General features: G+C 35.1%; 2 protein-coding genes across 17 annotated transcripts in view; both read right to left on the bottom strand.

Annotated features, from left to right (window-relative positions):
* LOC145324805 (uncharacterized) overlaps positions 1 to 15,675 on the bottom strand; it is a 27,734-nt gene extending 12,059 nt beyond the window's left edge. For 13 of the 16 annotated variants that reach the window (XM_080167462.1, XM_080167450.1, XM_080167452.1 and 10 more), the window contains exons 1-27: positions 15,547 to 15,675; positions 15,055 to 15,147; positions 14,245 to 14,330; positions 12,922 to 13,020; positions 12,475 to 12,580; positions 12,035 to 12,110; positions 11,091 to 11,190; positions 10,119 to 10,222; positions 9,698 to 9,780; positions 9,263 to 9,341; positions 8,845 to 8,999; positions 8,544 to 8,730; positions 8,294 to 8,387; positions 7,429 to 7,768; positions 7,022 to 7,105; positions 6,591 to 6,710; positions 5,830 to 5,883; positions 5,386 to 5,460; positions 5,092 to 5,227; positions 4,530 to 4,629; positions 3,768 to 3,949; positions 3,232 to 3,415; positions 2,623 to 2,752; positions 2,094 to 2,174; positions 1,565 to 1,641; positions 770 to 825; positions 308 to 409 (exon numbers count right to left, since the gene is read on the bottom strand). In XM_080167462.1, the coding sequence (XP_080023588.1) occupies positions 308 to 409; positions 770 to 825; positions 1,565 to 1,641; positions 2,094 to 2,174; positions 2,623 to 2,752; positions 3,232 to 3,415; positions 3,768 to 3,949; positions 4,530 to 4,629; positions 5,092 to 5,227; positions 5,386 to 5,460; positions 5,830 to 5,883; positions 6,591 to 6,710; positions 7,022 to 7,105; positions 7,429 to 7,768; positions 8,294 to 8,387; positions 8,544 to 8,730; positions 8,845 to 8,999; positions 9,263 to 9,341; positions 9,698 to 9,780; positions 10,119 to 10,222; positions 11,091 to 11,190; positions 12,035 to 12,110; positions 12,475 to 12,580; positions 12,922 to 13,020; positions 14,245 to 14,330; positions 15,055 to 15,147 (2,983 nt within the window). In that variant the 5' untranslated portion in view covers positions 15,547 to 15,675. The remainder of the gene's footprint in view (positions 1 to 307; positions 410 to 769; positions 826 to 1,564; positions 1,642 to 2,093; positions 2,175 to 2,622; positions 2,753 to 3,231; positions 3,416 to 3,767; positions 3,950 to 4,529; positions 4,630 to 5,091; positions 5,228 to 5,385; positions 5,461 to 5,829; positions 5,884 to 6,590; positions 6,711 to 7,021; positions 7,106 to 7,428; positions 7,769 to 8,293; positions 8,388 to 8,543; positions 8,731 to 8,844; positions 9,000 to 9,262; positions 9,342 to 9,697; positions 9,781 to 10,118; positions 10,223 to 11,090; positions 11,191 to 12,034; positions 12,111 to 12,474; positions 12,581 to 12,921; positions 13,021 to 14,244; positions 14,331 to 15,054; positions 15,148 to 15,546) is intronic. The other 3 variants (XM_080167464.1, XM_080167463.1, XM_080167465.1) reach the window with 3 other exon arrangements.
* Positions 15,587 to 19,153, bottom strand: part of LOC145324812 (U3 small nucleolar ribonucleoprotein IMP3) — a 3,868-nt gene continuing 301 nt past the window's right edge. Inside the window, exons 2-5 of the mRNA XM_080167480.1 lie at positions 18,833 to 18,907; positions 17,510 to 17,616; positions 16,553 to 16,611; positions 15,587 to 16,056 (exon numbers count right to left, since the gene is read on the bottom strand). Of these exons, the coding sequence (XP_080023606.1) occupies positions 15,847 to 16,056; positions 16,553 to 16,611; positions 17,510 to 17,616; positions 18,833 to 18,907 (451 nt within the window). The 3' untranslated portion in view covers positions 15,587 to 15,846. The remainder of the gene's footprint in view (positions 16,057 to 16,552; positions 16,612 to 17,509; positions 17,617 to 18,832; positions 18,908 to 19,153) is intronic.

Raw genomic sequence — 19,153 nt, 5'->3', positions numbered from 1 at the left:
CTGGCGTAATAAACACCCCAATATCCCATCCCTCACTGAAGAAAACTTCATCTTATTGTTGTATTTCATTCTTATAGATGAGAAAAGAGCTTTTTATAGTGCCTGTAAAAATGACGTAATACTGGCCTACCTACCATTGGTCAACTAAAATGTATACTGGGCTGCCATCAGTAATTTGGTCTGTGTATTGGCATATCATTGGACATTTGTATTGTATGACGTCATTTTTTATAGGCACTGTATAAACGGCTTCATGAGATCATATAACCTAATCAACACAACGCTAGAGAAAGTAAACCTAACTCACCTTCTCTCTTATGTTTTGCCATGTGTCGTTTGATCATATTTTTCTTCATTTCCTTTCCACATTCCTTGCAACTCTCCATTCCAGAATTCTTCTTTTTCACGTCTGTAAGAATTTTACATTTTACGCAAACCTTTTTTTTTTAATTATCATTATCCATAAATGTGGATTTAAATATAAAAACTGCTTTACTCAAAAATAATGAGCAAACGCACATTATAACAAAACAGACAATAATTAAATTACAACGTAAAGAAAAGAATAGTTATTTTATCGCATCTTATTATAAACGACTTTCTGCGGATATAAAAATGTACAATTATAAGATATAAGATTTTCATATTGGTAGAAAACTTGATATAATACGATACAATAAATGATTTGTCAGTTTGGTTGAGAATCGGATCTTCTATTCTAGCGGATATTAATCGATTTCAAAGCAGCCTTACTGGAAAATATGTTTACCTTGAGTTTGTGATGAATCTTCACCCTCTTCTTCTTTATTGTGACGTTCCATGTGCCTACAAAACAAACAAGTTTATATGGTTTTAGTACAGGGGGATATCAGGGTAAAAAGAAGGGTTGGGCCGGATATCCGGCCATTTTCAATATCCGGCCGGATACCGGATATTGAAACTATCCGGCCGGATATCCGGCTATAACTTTTTTTATATTTTACACCAAAAATCTCTGCTTTTTAAAATTTTATATGGCTATAATTTTCTTATTATTGAAGCTAGAAGAACATTTTTTGAATATGTTTATCTTTATGTAAATTTTATATATGAAATCTCAAAAGTTTATTAATAATTTTTTTTTGCTACTTTAATATCTGGTAATTTAGCCGGTTATCCGGCCGGATATCCGGTAATTTGGCCGGATAACCGGATATCCGGCGTTGGCTGGATATCCGGCCGGATACCGTATATCCGGCATTTAAAATCAGCCGGATATCCGGTATCCGGTATCCGGCCAAAAAAGTATCCGGCCCAACCCTAGTTGGAAGTACGACTTTTGAAATTCAGCCTTAAAGAGGGATACAATACTGCAACTTGACTTAATAGTTGTAATGGCAATTCAGGTTACCAAAAATTTCAAATTGTTTAGTACCTAACCTGTCTATTTAAATGAGATTCAAATGAAAATTTGATTAATATAAAATTTCATATGTAATTTCTAATATGTACTTGAAACCTTAATCGGATAGACACAAATTAAAACATTTAATAGAAGGTGCGCTACCATATATTTAAAATATACCTTTTCATGTTGTTTGGTGGTATTTGCAGGCCGCACTCTGTACAGGTCATCTTACGTCTCTCATTCTTTGTCTTCAACTAAAATTATAATATGGTATGTTTTAGAACTATGTTATTTGAAGTTTTTTTTTCACTTTAACAACCTTACCTTTCATGTAAACTGATACTAAATGCACTATTTTGGGGACCATCGTTTTAGATGTCCCAAAGACTATAGATGACAAGAAAGCATTAAAAAAATTTATGAATTAATAGAAGAAGTGAAAACTAGATGTCTTTTTGAAAAATATGGGATCAAAATATTAAGAAAACATTAATGTTATTACTTAAGATAGAAAAAAGGGAGATTTTAGACTCGTTCTTCCGATTAAAAATACACTTAGCTCAATTGGTTTAATCAGAAATATAACAGCAAGTTACAGTCACTTGTTACTGTTAGCCATAACTGTACGTCCTGACAAACTCAATTTAAAGAGTAACTAACTAGGTACTCTACTCAAATACTAAAGTAAACAGGTAGGTATAAATACCTGCAAAGACTGGAATATTTCATATTCTGTGAGTTTTCTATTGTCCGCGTCTGTGGATGTATCCATACTTGTGTCAACACTATAGCATTATTCACATTTTAAATAAAAGTAAAAGAAGAGGGGGGGGGAGGAGAGGGGGGGGAAAGGAGAGGGCATTAATAATGGGAGATATCGTAAAGCCAAGTGTTCTGTACATCACGAAAATTAAAAAAAAATAACTTTGCTTTTAGAAAGATCGTACGAAATATATGCAATACCCCTATACTCAAGTGTATAATTTTGTCCTTACTCCCACCTGTACCTGACACAATATCTTTTTTGTTTATAATGCACCCCCCCCCCCCCCCCCCCCCACTGAAAAAAAATTGGACGTCCGATGTGAAATTTAAACTATCAGTGTTGTTTCTAATGGCCCTTTAAACCTTGATTCACGAAATATCTACAATAAATATACCATACCTAAAATGTAAGAATAAAAGGAATTGTGGCCATACAATTTTTATATTCAATCTAAAATGTTTAAATTCCTGGAGTTAGTATCGGAAACTGTGGAGGAATCGTCCAGCTTCGATCCATCTCCAGTTGACTTGCGGCTTCGTTTCGGAGGAGATGAACTTAGGGAAGAAAAGTCGGAGGACGATTTTTTCATCGTTACAGATCTAAATAAATATCAATTAGAAAGAAGGCATTAGTGTCCCTCATGTTTTATCTGCACCAAATAGGAACTTAAAAAACATGTTTTGAGCTCCAAAAAGGGGTTAGAAATAAATCTGTTTATTTTCTAAATGTAAAATAAGGGAGGTTCGGTGGTCAAGAAACAGGTTTGAATAAAAGCGCTGAAAAGTTCTAGATACAATATCACTAAAAGAGATTTTGAATGTCCGTATCTCTCTCTCCATAGAAATAGTAATAAATTGGGCGGTTTCCCGAAAATTGCGCAGATCGGAACAAAACCCTCCCTTATTGATAAACTGGAAATAGGAGAGGGGAGGGGGGGGGGGTGTTAATTTGTTTATTTGGTCAGGTAAGGTTATATTAGGTACTGAAGGGTGGCCCTGCAGGGTTATACTGCAGGAAAATTCCCCGCGGGTCTAGACGCAGCCATCCAAAGGGGTTAGGCACAAGAACTATGTTTTACCTTCGTTTCCTGGTTGGCTTTTCAATATCCTTGTGATCCTTGTCAATATGTTTCTCCAGGTTGGACAGGATGGCAAACTCTGTGGTGCAGAGAGGACAGGTGAACACTGCCCGGCCTCGCCCGCCCCGCAATCCTCCTCCAGACTTCTTGGGGTCGTCCCCGCCCTCCTCTTTCATATCAACATCTATAATTAATTTTAGGTTAACAAGGCTGATTTTACCAATTATAAGAAACTATCATATTAGGTATATCAAGTCTAAAGCTTTAGATTCCAATAACTACGAAAGGTGATCGAGTTCCTTTACATACGTAGTTAGATGGTTTAAGGTTATTTCATTTTTAGAATTAAGTTAGCTCTCTGAATGCCTTTATTTCTTCAAGAAGTCAATGTAAGTACCTAAATAGATAGCTGCGCCTGTTTATATGATAAAAAAATTCTTTGTTTTTCCAAATTCTCAATTTGATTCTTCCAAAGAAAATTGGAGAACCATTTTGTATGGCCTATGCTTGCTCAGACATAAATCAACTACATGTACCTGTTTCTTTATTATCTTCAGATTGAGATTCATCTTTGATGGGAGCATTATCAGTTTCATGCTTAACAACAGCAGGCGTACTTTTATCCTTATCCTCCTTGGGGAACTCGTACTTCTTGATGATTACTTTCACTGGAGGTGGCAGCTTTGAATCATCGTGCGGTTTCATCGAGAGATCAACTTAAGTGAGTTTTGTATTAAAAATTTCAATTTTGTTGGAGGTAGAAAATGACTGAAAGGCTATAGTAGAATTCAATGTTGGGATCCCCTGCTCAGGGGGGGGGGGGGGGGGGGAATAAAAAATAAGTGGTTGGAGGGAAAAAAAATGTAAAAATTAAGAAAAGTGAAAACATTTTTTCCATTTCCCCCCCCCTCCTTGGTGAAAAAAACTTTAAAAAATGTGTGGTAGGAGGGATAAAAAAAAATAAAATTTAGAGTTCTTTAAATATTTTTCCATTTTCCCCCTACTTGGTGAGAAAAAAAACTAGGGGGGGGGGAAGAAAAATAAAAAATTTTGTAGCAGGGGAAAAAAATAAATCTTGTGCAGAATATACACCCCTGAAATACTTATATAACTTACTCATATTTAAACTATACCTATTTCTCTAATAGCAATATCAATAATCAGAACAAAAACATCAGATATATCATAAGCACCTGACCTTCTTAAAAACTCCCATTTAACATAATATTCTGAACTTTAAAACAACCCTCCACCCGCCCTCTCTAATTCAATTAAAAATGAATTTTTAACACATTCCTGGAGAAGGAGTAGTTGGTAGGGGTTGAGTCCTGGGACTTGTGACTGTGCTTGAGATTGCCGTGTAGTGAGCGGGGGAGCGAGTCTCTGCAGTGCCTTGACCTACAAATAAGTAAGCCATAGGTAGTGATAAATTAATACAATAAGAAGATTATGTACATTTTTTAACGTAAATATACCCCAATTTGGTAACATATCATTTAAAATAAAGACATTAGGTACATTAAAAAGGAAAATGCGATTACTTTGAGATACAATTGTGATGAAGATGCTATAAAACCTTTCGAGGCAAAAAGGAACATTTTTTTAAGTCAAGGAAATCAGATTTACATTAAGTTAAAATTGATTAAAACAGAAATATTTTCTTTCTAATAAGATAAATCATCCCTGACATTTTTGCTTTTTGGTTTCAATAACCCTTTAAATTTATCGTATCCTATTATTGAAAATTGTCTGTAATACGATCTATACATGACTTTTCAGTATGGCTGAGAACCGGTTCTAATCCGCCGGATAAAAATCGGTTTCGAAGCCAAACTGAAAAATGTTTTTATTTTGACGTACCTGTTGGTGTCGGGGACCGAACTGGTGACCTATAGGAAGGCGAGGATGGTACAGGAGACCTTGGGTGCGATGGAGATCTATCTGATATGGGGGAGTGACCTCCTCCGCCCCCACGAGAAGCCGTAGGACTGAACCTACGTTGTCGAAAACTTAAATGATTTTTAAAGATATTTAATTTTGATACAAAATTGTTTGAAAAAGTTAAGTATTAACAGTATGAAAAATAGAAAATTAATAATTTAAGTATCCAACTGCTCATGTAAGCACATATAAAATATTTAAGTAATGATCCCTGTTCATATTTTGTCTAAGAAGACTGCTGATGATTGGTTTGTTTATCTCAAAATATGATGAGTCAGTGCTTCCCTCCTTTAGAGTAGTTTTATGTCATTTTTGCGCATTTAAAAAAAATAGTATTATAAGAGCGAAATATCTACTTAACTGACTCTGTTCTATTTATCATAGAAGCTTGACATAGTTCTTGGACAGGTAAAAATGTAAAAGAAAAATGCAGGGGCTTATATTCAGGCAACTAATTCCATTTGAGATTGCTGAAAATTAAATATTTTGTTTGCGTAAAACTTGTTTTTTGATGTAACTGAAGGGAACTGGATAAGAAGGGTGGAGAAAAAAATGGTTGTTACATTCCCTTTTCCCTAAACTCGCCTCCAAAACCATTGTTTTTAATTTTCAAAGTTTATTCGTTTATCAAAGAATACTGAAATAAAACTACAATGCCTTGCGAGAAAGTTTTAGCTTCAATGGTGGTTTATACTGATCTGGTGACCTTGCCTAAACAAAGAAGACATTATCAATCTTTCAATTTATAAAATATCTCAAGAATTGAATCCTTTATAAAAAAGTAACAGGATGTCTATGATTATAGGGTATTGCGGGGTTAATGCGGTCGAGGGGTACAATTCCGGTCAAACTTTTTAAAAACCGTTTTTTACCGGTGTTCTAAACGTTTGCGAGAGATCTTTAGCAAAGTTGTAGTTTATTGCCTATACTTTCATTTCTTACTTCAGCAAATTTTTGTCAGATCACTCCTTCTATGATTTTTTGCCCTCAAAAAGTTGCAAAAAATTTGCAAAAAAAAAAATTCAGAATAGGCCATGTTCAGTTAAACCTAAAATTGTGAAAAAATGGTAAGTCCTAGCGACCTCAGGGTTTTTGTAAATGAAAGATATGGCCTTCATTTATCGTTTGCAATTGGAGGCGTTGTTCCAACTTGATTTTTTCATAATTTTTTTTCGATTAAACAAAATGGGAATATTCCAGTCACTTTTTTTACTTTCTTTTATTACCTACTGTATTTAACCGGAAAAAGTTTTTGGGAAGTATGTTTTTTTTAAGTTGAAGCAAAAATTGACCGGAATAACCCCGCACTACCCTACCTATGTTTAGCAAAGGATTTCGCTAACCGCTGGACCGATATGGTTCTCATCTCGTTCACAGCGATGCAAACAAAACGTCAAGAGAAATAGTTAAAACCGTACCTGTTCTGGAGACCTGTATGAGGAAGAATCTGGTGATTTGTATGGTTCTGGAGAGTCTCGGCTGTTGTTGTTGCTGTTGTTCTGCTGTTGACGCTCAGACTCAAACTTTTTCCAGAAAACCTGACAAAGGGATAGTTTCATGAAATGCATCCAATGAATAATACTGGGATAACAATTTAAACATGAAAGACTTGCCCTATCGATTTCAAACTTTGCATGATGATTCCTGTAACAGTTAGGTACGATTTAGAAAGTGAAAAGTAGCAATTCTATAACCATTACCATATACGTTCGTTTTTAACATGATAATTTCTAACTTTTTTTATCAACAAGGAAGAGAATTAGTTTTAATGGAGATTACCACATGAGACCGCTTTTATAAAATATTTACATTAATACATCACAATTTAAATAGGTAATAATTAACAAACCTTCTTGACAATATTGTTTGTCTTCTGGAATGGGGAAGATTTTGGCTTTGAACTACTGCTGGTACTGCTGGCAGATACAGTTTCCTGACAAATTATCAAGGTGAATAAAAGTATCAATCATATTAACATCAACAGATTTAATTACTGCTTTTAACATTAGTCATTAGCCTACCAAACCGTTCCACCTTACAATTATTTTATCTTTATTATACGGACAGTTGCGCCCCTAGTATCTAGGGGCTGTGATTTCGAAAGGGTGGGCAAGGCATGGAAAGGACATAAAAAAGGCGAAAACAATCACGCCTTACTAAAATACAGAACTTAATCTATTCAAAATACAGACAAAAAATTTTTTTTAACTTTTTAATTTATCAATTTGTGCCAATTATTTTTCACTGAAAACTAACCTTAGCCCTGGATGAAGATGGAACAGCACTGCTGGACTCAGCTGCCACCAGTTTGGGCGAGGTTGCCCGTACTGGCGAAACACCACTTCTTCCTGCCGACTGTCCACCAGAACCGCCAGCCGTTGGCCTGCTTGCGGAAGCCGCCGCTGCGGCAGCACTTGCTCCAGGTGACTGCAGGATCCTGCCAGACCTGCTGGTCAACGGGGGTTTGTCTGGCTTGTTAGCTGCCAGCGCCTTTTTGCACTTGAGTAGATGGTCCACAATTTTGCTGTGGGTAGTTTTATAGTTGCACTCTGGGCAGAATACTGTTGGGTTACCTCCGCTTAGCCGCTCCTCACGTCTTAATTAGTAGAATTTTTTATAACTTGTACAACAAGATTTTTTTGTAGATATTTGCACAAACAAAAAATGTTTAGATTAGCGAAAATAATACAATCTCAAATCTTTTTTTTGGAAAACCCAAAATTATCTTGCATAAGTAGGTAGTAGGTATAAATACAAATATTAAATACAGGTTACAAGAGGCTTATAAGTTAAATGAAAGAATAATTTTTCTTTTATATATAGTTTATAAATTAAAAATATTTTCATATATATTTTTCTATACCTAACAAAAGGGGAAACACTTTTAGATACCTACTTAAACTAAAAGTAAAAACAAAAATCCGGCGAAAAATAGCGGTTTTCGGCGAGAGAGGCAGTTACCGCCGTTTCTTTACAGTTCCAAATTGTAACTCTTTGAAACAAATGCCATGCCGAATTTCAGTGCTGTAACTTTTTATTTAGTTGGGTTCCTTAGACTTAATTTTGGTTTCAAAAGTGCCACAGCCGCCCAACCACCCCTCTCTTATAAACAAATGCTTACTTAGTAGCTGCTGATCTACTAGGAAGTGTAAGACTTAACAGACTAGGTCCAGAATCCTCCCCACTGCCACTATTCTCGTCAGTTCCAACATCTCCTTAAATAAAATAAGACATCAGAATATAAGTTTTAAATCCGAAAAAAAATTTACATTTTTAGAAAACAGATTAGTTTTAATCTGTAAGAGCATGATATATAATAAATAGGTACAACATTTTATTCTCTAACTTTACCAAATTTCAGCGTGGCTTACCTTCAACTTGTTTATCTTGTTTGGCAGCAGCCTTGCTCGAGCCCCTTGCGGGTGCTGAGGCCCTGCTGCCGCCAGACGGAGTTGAGGAAGCCTTGGTTGCTCCCCTAGATGGAAGACTACTGCCCCTTGCTGCTGTGCCAGGGGTTGAGGGTAATCTGTTGGGTGTTGAATGTCTAGAGCTGGTAGCCTGAACAAAAAAAAAAACTTAACTTTATGAAAATAAATTAAAAGGTTAAGCTAACTTAATTTTGAAAAGAAGGTTATTTTTTACATGGTTCTTTAAGAGATCTTATGAACTAACCTGTGATGTAGAAGGTTCCGAGTCACTGGTGGCGGGAAATTTATCATCTGGATCAGCTGATTCTGCGCCATTGGCGCCATTTTTCTCGTCAGCTGTTTCAGCCGCACTGCTCTCATCAGTGTTCTCCTCGCGGCTAGGACTTTTGCTCCGTTTATCTAATAAAATAGAGATGAATTTAAAGTCAAATAGAATTTATATTATGTTTCTATGTTACTGCAAGACGAAGGTTGTGCTATAAAAGGGTCTTTTTTCCCTAATTAACCAGGGAATGACTTTAGGCAACTTTGGTCTATCAAACAAAGTTATGCAATCCAATCAAAAGGTCGATTTTTTGATAAGTGTTATTTTTAAGGTATGAAAAGTAAAGAGGACAAGGACCTCCAGACTAAGGTTGGTTGTCTGAAGGGTGTTACTTTACCTGATATGAAAAGTAGAGGTGGACTTGCAGCCCCGTCTGGACTCTCACGTCCTGAGTTACTCTTCTCTCTATCATTTATCTAAAATGTTTTGAATTAAAGTTTCAAACTAGAATGGAATAAGTCTTAAGAATCCAGCTGTAACCAACAGGTGAAATAATTCGAAAAAAATATTTGGTAATGTCATCTGATTTTGTGCAACGCTCATTTAATTTTGGCCAACGCTCCAAAGAAAAGACTAGCTTTTTTAAGTAATAAGATTCAAGATAAATTAGGTCCCCTTTTTTTGTTAATTGACCTATGCTTGCCTAACCCCTGTAGGGAACCCTATGTACCTACTCAGTGTGTTTGAAGTATTACGGGGGTTGGTTGGGTTTCTTTGCTCGACTAGGCAGTTTGAGGCAAAAAAAAGATACCCTATGAATAACTAAAATTACCTTTACCCCATGATTTCTCTTCATATGCTTGAGAAAACTTCTTGTATCCCACAGAAAGAGGCCACATTCAGGACAGTTTTTACCTTAATATTATTTGTAAGTTAGAAACCAATATCTACAGTTGTTCATATTAAAAATGTCGTAAGAAAACTTTGTATCAATCAAGGAGGGGGGGGGGGGGGGGGATGGGACATTGGACTGCAAAATATACTTTTTTTCAAAGTTTCTTAATCATGCTCTTTCAATAGTCTGTTAAAACTTGTTGCTTATCAAATCGGAATTGATTATTTCAAACTAGCAGTGTTCAAACTTTTAAACCAATATTTTAAATACACAGATGGGGTAATTTTGTATCATCCATCATTATCAATTTATCATCCATTGTCTTATCCCCTGAGATCCCTGGTATTACTAAACTAACCTGTACCAAAATATTCAGGTAAAGGATCAGTTTTGCCTCTCTCCAGCCAACTTTTGAACTGTTCCATCTTCAGCTTCCATTTTCCAGGCTCCTCTCGGAATAATCTAGGTAAAATTAAAAATGGATCAAAGGAAAAATAAAATACGATTGAAATAAACCTTTCATGAACATATATACAAACACTAATAAAGCTTAAAAGCTAATATAAAAAGAACATCGGAAGATAGACAAAAATTTAAGCGACCACTGTTTTTGAGGTCCCGAAGGCCATAACAATTACAAGAAAGCTTTACAAATTTGGGTAAGAAGTAAGAGAAAGGTATGTTTTTAAAAAATAAACATAAAACATGTTAATGTGTTGTAAAATAGGTTTTGAAATTATTAGGGAAGAAAAGGAAAGATGAAAAGGATAACGGAAAGGAGGATGGAGGGGGAGGAAGTGAGATAGAAAAAAAAAGAGACATTGTCAATATAAAGATAATATTGATGGTTTATCATGCTCTGAAAAAAAACAAAATATAAAATTAACTAACCAAAAGTTACATATTTTAAAGAAAAAAAAATGTTAATTTGTGTGTCAAAGATCCAAGGGAATGGCCCTGTTGTAGTCTGTTACTTATCTTAGGAGTAACTGGATTAGAAGAATCAAGGACAGGAACAATGAAAATAAATTTAGATCTATAGATTATCAGTGTAAAAACTTTTCAGATAAGAATTTTAATCTGCAGGGAGGGTAATTTTGTAAATCATATTCATCTTAGAATGTACCTTTTACCTGAGCTGGATCTTTAAATCATTTTAGTGGTGAGCCATATAGGGGTGCGCCGAATTTCAGCCAATCACAGCGAGGCATTTCATAAAATGATGTGCTCTCATTGGTGGAAAGTTGGCTCACCCCGATCTGGCTCACCACTAAAATGATTTAAAGATCCAGCTCTGGATTTTCATTATTATTATATAAAAACTGGATACCTGGAGCAGAAGACTGGATCAGTACCCTGTGGAAAATCAGATTCTTGCATGAGCAGCATAACTGTCTGCTCCTTCCAATAGTGCTCGCTCCATTGGGTCCCTTGAATAGGAAATTTTAGCTGCAAAGCTCCTCAATAACTTACACAGTATATCTGTCCGTCTGTGACTAAATATTTTCTATATATACATATAATATGTACATCCTTTTTAAAAAGCCTTTTCATTTTAATCAATAACTGGTTTTATTTCAAGTGTATCATGGAGCATTATAGATGTGTGCGTATTTTTGTCTTTCTCTTTTAATCCCATTTTTTCTGTCCATCTTCCTTCCATATAATATATTGCTGGTTTTATCCAATGCTACTTGTGCATCTACATAGTTATCCTTGTTTCTTTTTAGTGTTCTTTAAACAAGGATGACAACATCCATAAAAGCGAAGCACTGAAACGTTAGGACAAACGGACATTAACACTTGTATAGAAAATTGTAAGCAAAATGGCAAGTAAATTTTTTGAAAAACTGCTTGATAAAGGATAATGTTTATGGACATACATACTTACATTTTTAGGACTTGAATATAGAGTTGCTTCGCCTATAACATTAAACTTTGTTGTCCCAGGAATCAGTAAACCAAAAATCAGATCAATCAGATGAATAGATCATATAACATTTGTTGTTAAAAATTAAAAAAAAAAAAACATGTTTAAAATGGACGTGCGGACGTTTTGGTAATAATTATAGAGTTGCTACGCTTTCCAAATCGTACCTAACTACTAAAGGAATCACCATGCAAAGTTTGAAATCGATAGGACAATTCTAACATGCCTAATTTAACGAAAAAAGCTATCCGTTACGGACGTTCGGACGGACCGACCCTAATTATAGAAAAGCTTCGCTTTTAAAAACAAGTACACAATCTTCTGTTTTTAAAACACATCTTTACCTGGAAACCCTGGGCTTTCAATCATTGGAATAGGATTCTTAAGATTCTTTATGTATTGTAACCAACTGCTTTGATTCTGAAAAGTTGATAGAGACATGTAATACTAATAGGAGAATTTCTCATATTTTTTTTTACATTTAGCGTTAAGATCAGATCATCAAGATAGAAACAAATGTCAAGAATTCGGCGAGAATGAAATTTACTTTTCAGGTAGGTACTAAACTTTTACTTGATATATTAAAAAGATATCTAAATCAATGCATCTCCCCCATTCCCCCCTTTCTATTCTAAAATAAATACAATTCAATTTAAGAATGTTTTCCCAGAACAAATTGATCTTAATTTGGGATGCTGAATTTACAAAATAAACAAGATTAAATAAAAGTACCCAAATTTTTAAAACCAACTAATGGAAAATCAAATATATATATAATCCCAACCTGGAAATAGGCCAGAGTTCTGTCCAGAAGTTTAACATTGGTGAGACCTCGTTTGACCCAGTTGTGTAGCTGCCTCGCCTTCACCTCCCATAACTGTAAATCTTGCCTAAAATAAAAAAGGGATGATAACAACATAATTAAACAATTCAACAAAACAAAGTTTTAATACCTACCTATTAATTCTATTTGTCCGCATGTCACTGTCCAGTAATATCTCGTAAATAGCTAGACGTCTCTTATAGTTTAAAAAGTTTGATTGATTCTTGACATGTTTTGGGCTATTAATAGGAAGGGTTTGTCAATATCCCTACGAGATGACAAAAAATACCCTTCATTGAAACCTCTATTTTAATTCTATTTCAAAAACAAATGCTAATTGAAAAAGGCATAAAAAACCTACTTTGAAAAGCAAAATATTTTTATGGAGAAAATCTAATGTTTGCATACCTGAAAAGTTGAGCTAGCTGCCTTCCCAGTTTATTTGTACCCTCTGTCTCTAGGTGAGGGTCTGCCTCTAACATCATAACACACACGGCCTCTCTCCATCTAAGTAGAATATAGTAAAAAAGAACAATTTAAATTAACTGTAATACTAAAATATTCATAGCCGTATTTTTTACACAACAAATAGATAAACAAAATTAGACCTGAGCTTGATCTTTAAATCGTTTATAGGTGATCTAAACCGGGGCACTTCATTCAGCGCACCATCAAATTATTAATACCAATCTTTAAATCGAATTTGCATGGGCGATTTGGCGCGGCCAGTGGTGCGGTACTGGCGCGGCAATGCCACTCACCGAGTTGCATTGCCGCGCCAAATCGGGGTGATTTATTTAATAAATAAATATTTTTTTTAATTACTTTAATATTTTATTTCAAAACTATCGTGAAAACATTTTTATAGTTATTTTTAAAATAAATTATATGTTAATGTTTTATATAAAATACCATACTGACACGGCATTTTATATAAAATACCTTACTGACACGGCTTTAGTAATAAAGTTGTACTGGCGCATATCGATATTTTATTGAGTGTCGCAAGCGATTTAACAACACCGCGCCGAAAATCTTTTAAAAATCAATGTTTTATAGGTGCGCTGTGGCTCACCATCAGCGCACCTACGGTTCACCTCTGAATCGCCCCGATTCAGCGCGCCATAAAAACGATTTAAAGATCAAGCTCTGAATTAGGCATGTAACAGCAGGGGTGTATATTCTACATGGGATCCCCTGCTCAGGGGGGGGGGGGGGGGGGGGAATAAAAAATAGGTTGTTGGAGGGAAAAAAAATGTAAAAATTAAGAAAACTGAAAACATTTTTTCTATTTCCCCCACTCCTTGGTGAAAAAAGCTTTAAAAAATGTGTGGTAGGAGGGATGAAATAAATAAAATATAGAGTTCTTTAAATATTTTTCCATTTTCCCCCTACTTGGTGAGAAAAAACTTGGGGGGGAAGAAAAATAAAAAAATTTGTAGCAGGGGAAAAAAAATAAATCTTGTGCAGAATATACACCCCTGTGTAACAGTTTAGGCTGGTGAATTGTCTGCGTGTGTGTGTGTGTCGCAATGGAAATAAATCTATGATATCATTGTGCAATTGCATGCAAGCTGGCCAGTTCGTTTTGAATATAAAAACGTACAATACATACACATAAAAAAGTACATAACACTTAAAAACCTTCTTTTCCCCTAATTTTCATTTTATTTAAAAAATAAGGGGTTAGGGGGTCTGTGCTATACTAGGCACTTTGAATAAAAGTCCTACCTAGATTTGGAGTCAAGCCCATAGTGCTGAGTTATGGGACCAGCAGGTTTACACATTACAGGTGGGATAGTCTTGCTCGCGGCAATCTAAAAATAGGAAAAATTTAGGTGATAAGGTATGGATAACATATAAATCTAAAAATAAAAATCATTAGGTAGATAAGAAGGGACTTTCAGTTTCCATGAAATAGATTTAGATCTTTAACACATCACAAATTACCAAAACAATTCGAATTGTATTATCTGAAAGATATTCATGTTTAGATTGGTAATTTTTTTTAACAACCTTCAGGTATCAGAGATGGCATAAAAAAAACCACGTGGTTTTAATCAAGTGGTTTAAACCAAAAAAACCAAGCTTAAAATAAACAAGGTGGGATGGTTTAAATGTTTTTTTTTTAAATATTTATACTAAGGCCTAACTTTCCAATTATATCTTTTCATAACGTAAATAATACAGTAAATAACTGTCAGTCAGGGTTGTCAAATCTGGCGGGCGCTTTTGGGCGGGCGGTTTTGGGCTGCCCTTTTTCGGGTCCTTTAGGGCAGATTTGGGCACCCCCCGTATCGGGGGGTGAGAAAAAGGGGAAGGGGTGAAAAAAGAGGGGGGGGGGCAGGCCTATAATTTGGATATTATTAAAAAAAACAAAAAAACCTGGTTTTTATCAACAAAAAAAACAAAAAAATCTGGTTTAAACCCAAAAAAACAAACTGGTTTGTTCTTTTTCTTAAAACCTGTTTTTTTTCCATCTCTGTTAGGTATACTACTAGGCTCCTCTACTGCTAATTAATACCACAAATAAAAATATACCTTGACCCATCTGACGAGCTCTAACTCAAGGTCAAATCTGTCAGGTTGTTGAATATTCTCAAGGTCATCATCTAAACTGTCGTGCTCCTCCATCTTATTATAGTCAAGGTTTTTATATCAAGTAGAATGATTAGGCCTAAACCATGGATATTATATAAAGGGATAAGACAATGACCGATAAATTTATGTACAGTGCATCATAAATATGAAGGTGCACAATTTTACCCCTTAAAGTTGGTGGTTGGAACGTTTGAAAACTCAACTTACCTAATTATCCAACAAATCAAAGTTAAAGTTGTTAAGCCGTCGAATAAGAAAAACGTTATTATAAATATTAGGGAATAGTGTAAAATAAAGCCTATTGTCCACTCAATCTCTGGACCTTTGAGCAACTTTAAGAAAATTGATCCATAAAAATTAACGACTTTTTTATGAAAATAGCGTAAAAGTAACCAAGTAAATTTAACTTATTAGTCTACTATGATATATCACCTTGTTTTTATTTTATTTGGGGTTTGCTTGTTTTAAATCATCTGAAAAAAATATAAAAAATTACCAGGTACATTCTACGGTGTGTCATCACTTTCGCCAAATGTATCACATAATATTATCAAATCTGCAAATTGTTACTATAGTATAAACTGACCCTTTCGTTTCGATATATTTGCTATATTTGAACACCCAGTCTTGTTTTGTGTATTTTTGCACAATATGAAGCACTTTGTAGATACAACAATATGCGGAAGTAATGGCTAAAACACCATATTTCAACATTGAAAAAATATCAAAAATTTAATTATTAACATCATAATCGTCTCTGAGATCATTGTATTCCAAAACTTTCTGGCGGATTTTACTCGTGTCCACCCAGGTCACAAAATCCTCCATGTTTCTGGAGACCAGGAAGGCTGGATCCAGGATCATTTGTGGACCCACCCGCACGTGACCTCCTTCAACCAAACCAATGGCCATGTTGATGTCTTGCGCCATCTTTAACTTGACCTAAAATATCAAATTTTGGTGATCTAAATATCCAAATTGGTGGTTTCGTTCTAATTGCCTCTCGAGCATAAAACCCCCCACCCCTTTTTTTAATAAATAAGAAAGATGAAGAGAAAGAAGTTTTTTATTAGGTCAATGTAGATATTGGGTACAGGGTTTAGCCACAGCAGGAGTTAAACATAACAAACCAACCCCTCCCCTTTTTTTCAATTTAGTTTAGTAGGGTTATGTATTCGTTGTGCACTTTCGGGGAAAGCACATCCCTAACTCCTTATTTAGATATTAGTAATACATTTGATGGACTTTACAGTGTAGATTCTCATAGATCCTGGGAAGGTTTATAACAATTTTTGGTGATGTAACCTTCACCATCCCAAGAAACTGAAAAAATGACTCCCAAGAAAATTTTTTATTTAAAAAATTAGATTGCCCCTAGAGGCCTCTGAGAGTGTAGCCGCTAGTTATAAAACTAAAGAAAAAGCCAGACATAGCTTACCAGGATAACAGTAATTCTTCTTCTGCAGAAACTTGATGCACTAACTTCATTACATTGTTCTAAAATTAAAAATCTTTTTATCAAAATTGATTTTCTATCGAAGGTTAAAAATATAAAGTACTGAACAAAAAAAAAGATTGCTTATGGGGCACTTTTTGTAACAAAACCTAAAAATACGCCCTCCCTCATTTTTTCACCAGTCTTTACACTTTTAAACAATAAACATAGAATTACAAAGTCGTATCTGAATAGCCGAAGTTTGATGAAATTGAGTTTCTTGCGGTAAAAAAAAGATATAATAAATAGAATAGGTACATGCTGTAATTGTTTGTAGCCCTGATTTACTGAAGTTAGGATTCGGATGCACTGTTGCACCAATGCACACGGAGATTGGAAGTGAGAATCCTTTGGCCAATCTTAAATTGGTAAGCTTCGCGCACAGCTGAATGTATTCTGTGTTACAATCAAATGTTAAGGGGCGTCGTAGCTCAGTGGTAACGCACTGAGTTACGGTGGTGAGAATTCGAGTTCAAGTCCCCATGTGGCAACTCGAATTTCTCAGTCGCAATTCATTCACGCAACTTCCCCTTGGTTGTGTAAGAAGGGTGATGATTGGGTAGTTTAGATGCTCAATAGTCAAGTACACAATATCAGTACAACCCTTACCCAAGCTCCTCTGTGGAAAGCGTCATTCATTACGGTGAATTAATTTGGGACACCTGCCATACTCGGCGAGGGTGAGGTAATAAAGAGTAGGTCCCATGAGACAGCGGGTCAAGTACTTGTACTTAAGCGTGGACCTTGAGCTGGCCCTGGTGCTAGCATACAAAAGTGTCTCGTCCTACTCCATGACTACTTAGGTCCAAACACTAAGAAACTATGGCTACACACACACACACTCTCAAAATAGAATTAATAGAATACATATTACACATTCCTCTCCACTAGCTTGCTTACCTAAATTCCATTTAGTAGGTATAAGACCAATTCCATACAGTTTCTCCAGAAAAGCTGCGCTCATTTCTATTCTGTGTGGAGATTTGGGTTCCAAATCTTTTACTTTTCTATAAAAAAAATGGAATAGTTATTTCTCGCATCGTATCATAAACGGCTTTCCACGGATATAGAATGTACTATTATGAGATTTAAACTAGTTTTTTAGCCCCGTGGTGCAGAAGGCACCGGCTAAAAAAACTGGTTTTAATCTTATGATTGTACATTTTTATATTCGTAGAAAGCTGGATGTAATACGATGCTAGACATAGTTTTTTCGTATGGATGAGAACCAGTTCCTATCCACCGGATTCGAATGAATACGAGAAACAAAATTAACAACCTAATGTGTGACGATTGGAATAAAAGCTTCTTATAAGTTGATTTAGAGTGTGTCTCTATATGCGTAACAAGCACAATTAGAGTAACAAACGGACGGGCACACATTTTGGTGACCATTAAAAAGGAAGTCCCAAAGACCATAGAAATAACGAGGAAGTAATGAAAAATTTGTTGAATTCAAAAGTTTAGATTATTGGAGCAAAAGGCTCTAAATCAACGAATTAACTAATAAAATTTGTGGACCCTCGCCTGGAAAGACTCCACTGTGGGCTAGAATTGAATCAAGACAAAAGTAAGTGCCGAGCCCTGGGACCTATGTATGGTGAAAATAGACATAAAATCATGATGATTCCAGGTAAAACCAAAATATTTCAGCGGGGGCTTTTTGAGAAAATTAGATTTAAAAATTTCAAGTTCAATTTTCACCCCCTAGGAGTTTCCGCAAAATAATGACAAGAAAAGCAAATATTATCTATTTTAAATAATGAACAACTTTGCTTTTATGAAGTCCTTCTTAAAATCTCTATATATATGATTATTTTAGGCTGAATTTTCGTGACCTTTGCAAAGCAAGTGATAAAAATGGCCATTTATTAACTCCCTTCAGGAGTGGTTTTATGAAGAACTTTATAAAAGCAAAGTTGTTCAAAATTTAAAATAAATAATATTTGCTTTTCTTGTCATGATTAGGTATGCGGCAACTCCTAGGTGGTGAAAATTGAACTTGAAATTTTCAAATCTAATTTTCTCAAAAAGCCCCCGCTGAAATATTTTGGTTTTACCTGGAATCATCATGGTTTTATGTCTATTTTAACCATACATAGGTCCCAGGGCTCGGCACTTAATTTTGTCTTGATTCAATTCTAGCCCACAGTGACTCATATTAATGCAAAGTTAGGACTTGCAGGCAAAAGATATGCAATCAAAAAAGCAAGCCAATAATACCTGACAATATCTCTAATTTCCCTGGATATTTTGTTGTACAAAGTATATTCTTCTCTCTTCTGTATTCCATATTTCCTAAAATCAAAACAGAAATGATTACATTAGTAGCGAGATAATATCTATTGAAACACAGAGAGAGAAAAAAAGGCGTTTCAACAAAAGGACTGTCTTTCTAGCAAAATGTTGGAAAAGTTAAGTGCACAACAGTGAGGGGAAAAAGGAAATACGATAGGTTAACTTTTTTTCATATCAAAACAAAGAGTTGAAAAATTGGGTCTTTTTTCTAAGAGTAATTCTATTGGGAGGGTGGAGTTGCTCAAC

Source organism: Acartia tonsa, chromosome 7, assembly GCF_053477335.1.
Source record: "Acartia tonsa isolate MP-2025a chromosome 7, ASM5347733v1, whole genome shotgun sequence".
Lineage (NCBI taxonomy): Eukaryota > Metazoa > Arthropoda > Copepoda > Calanoida > Acartiidae > Acartia > Acartia tonsa.
This window is presented reverse-complemented; position numbering and strand designations above follow the sequence as displayed.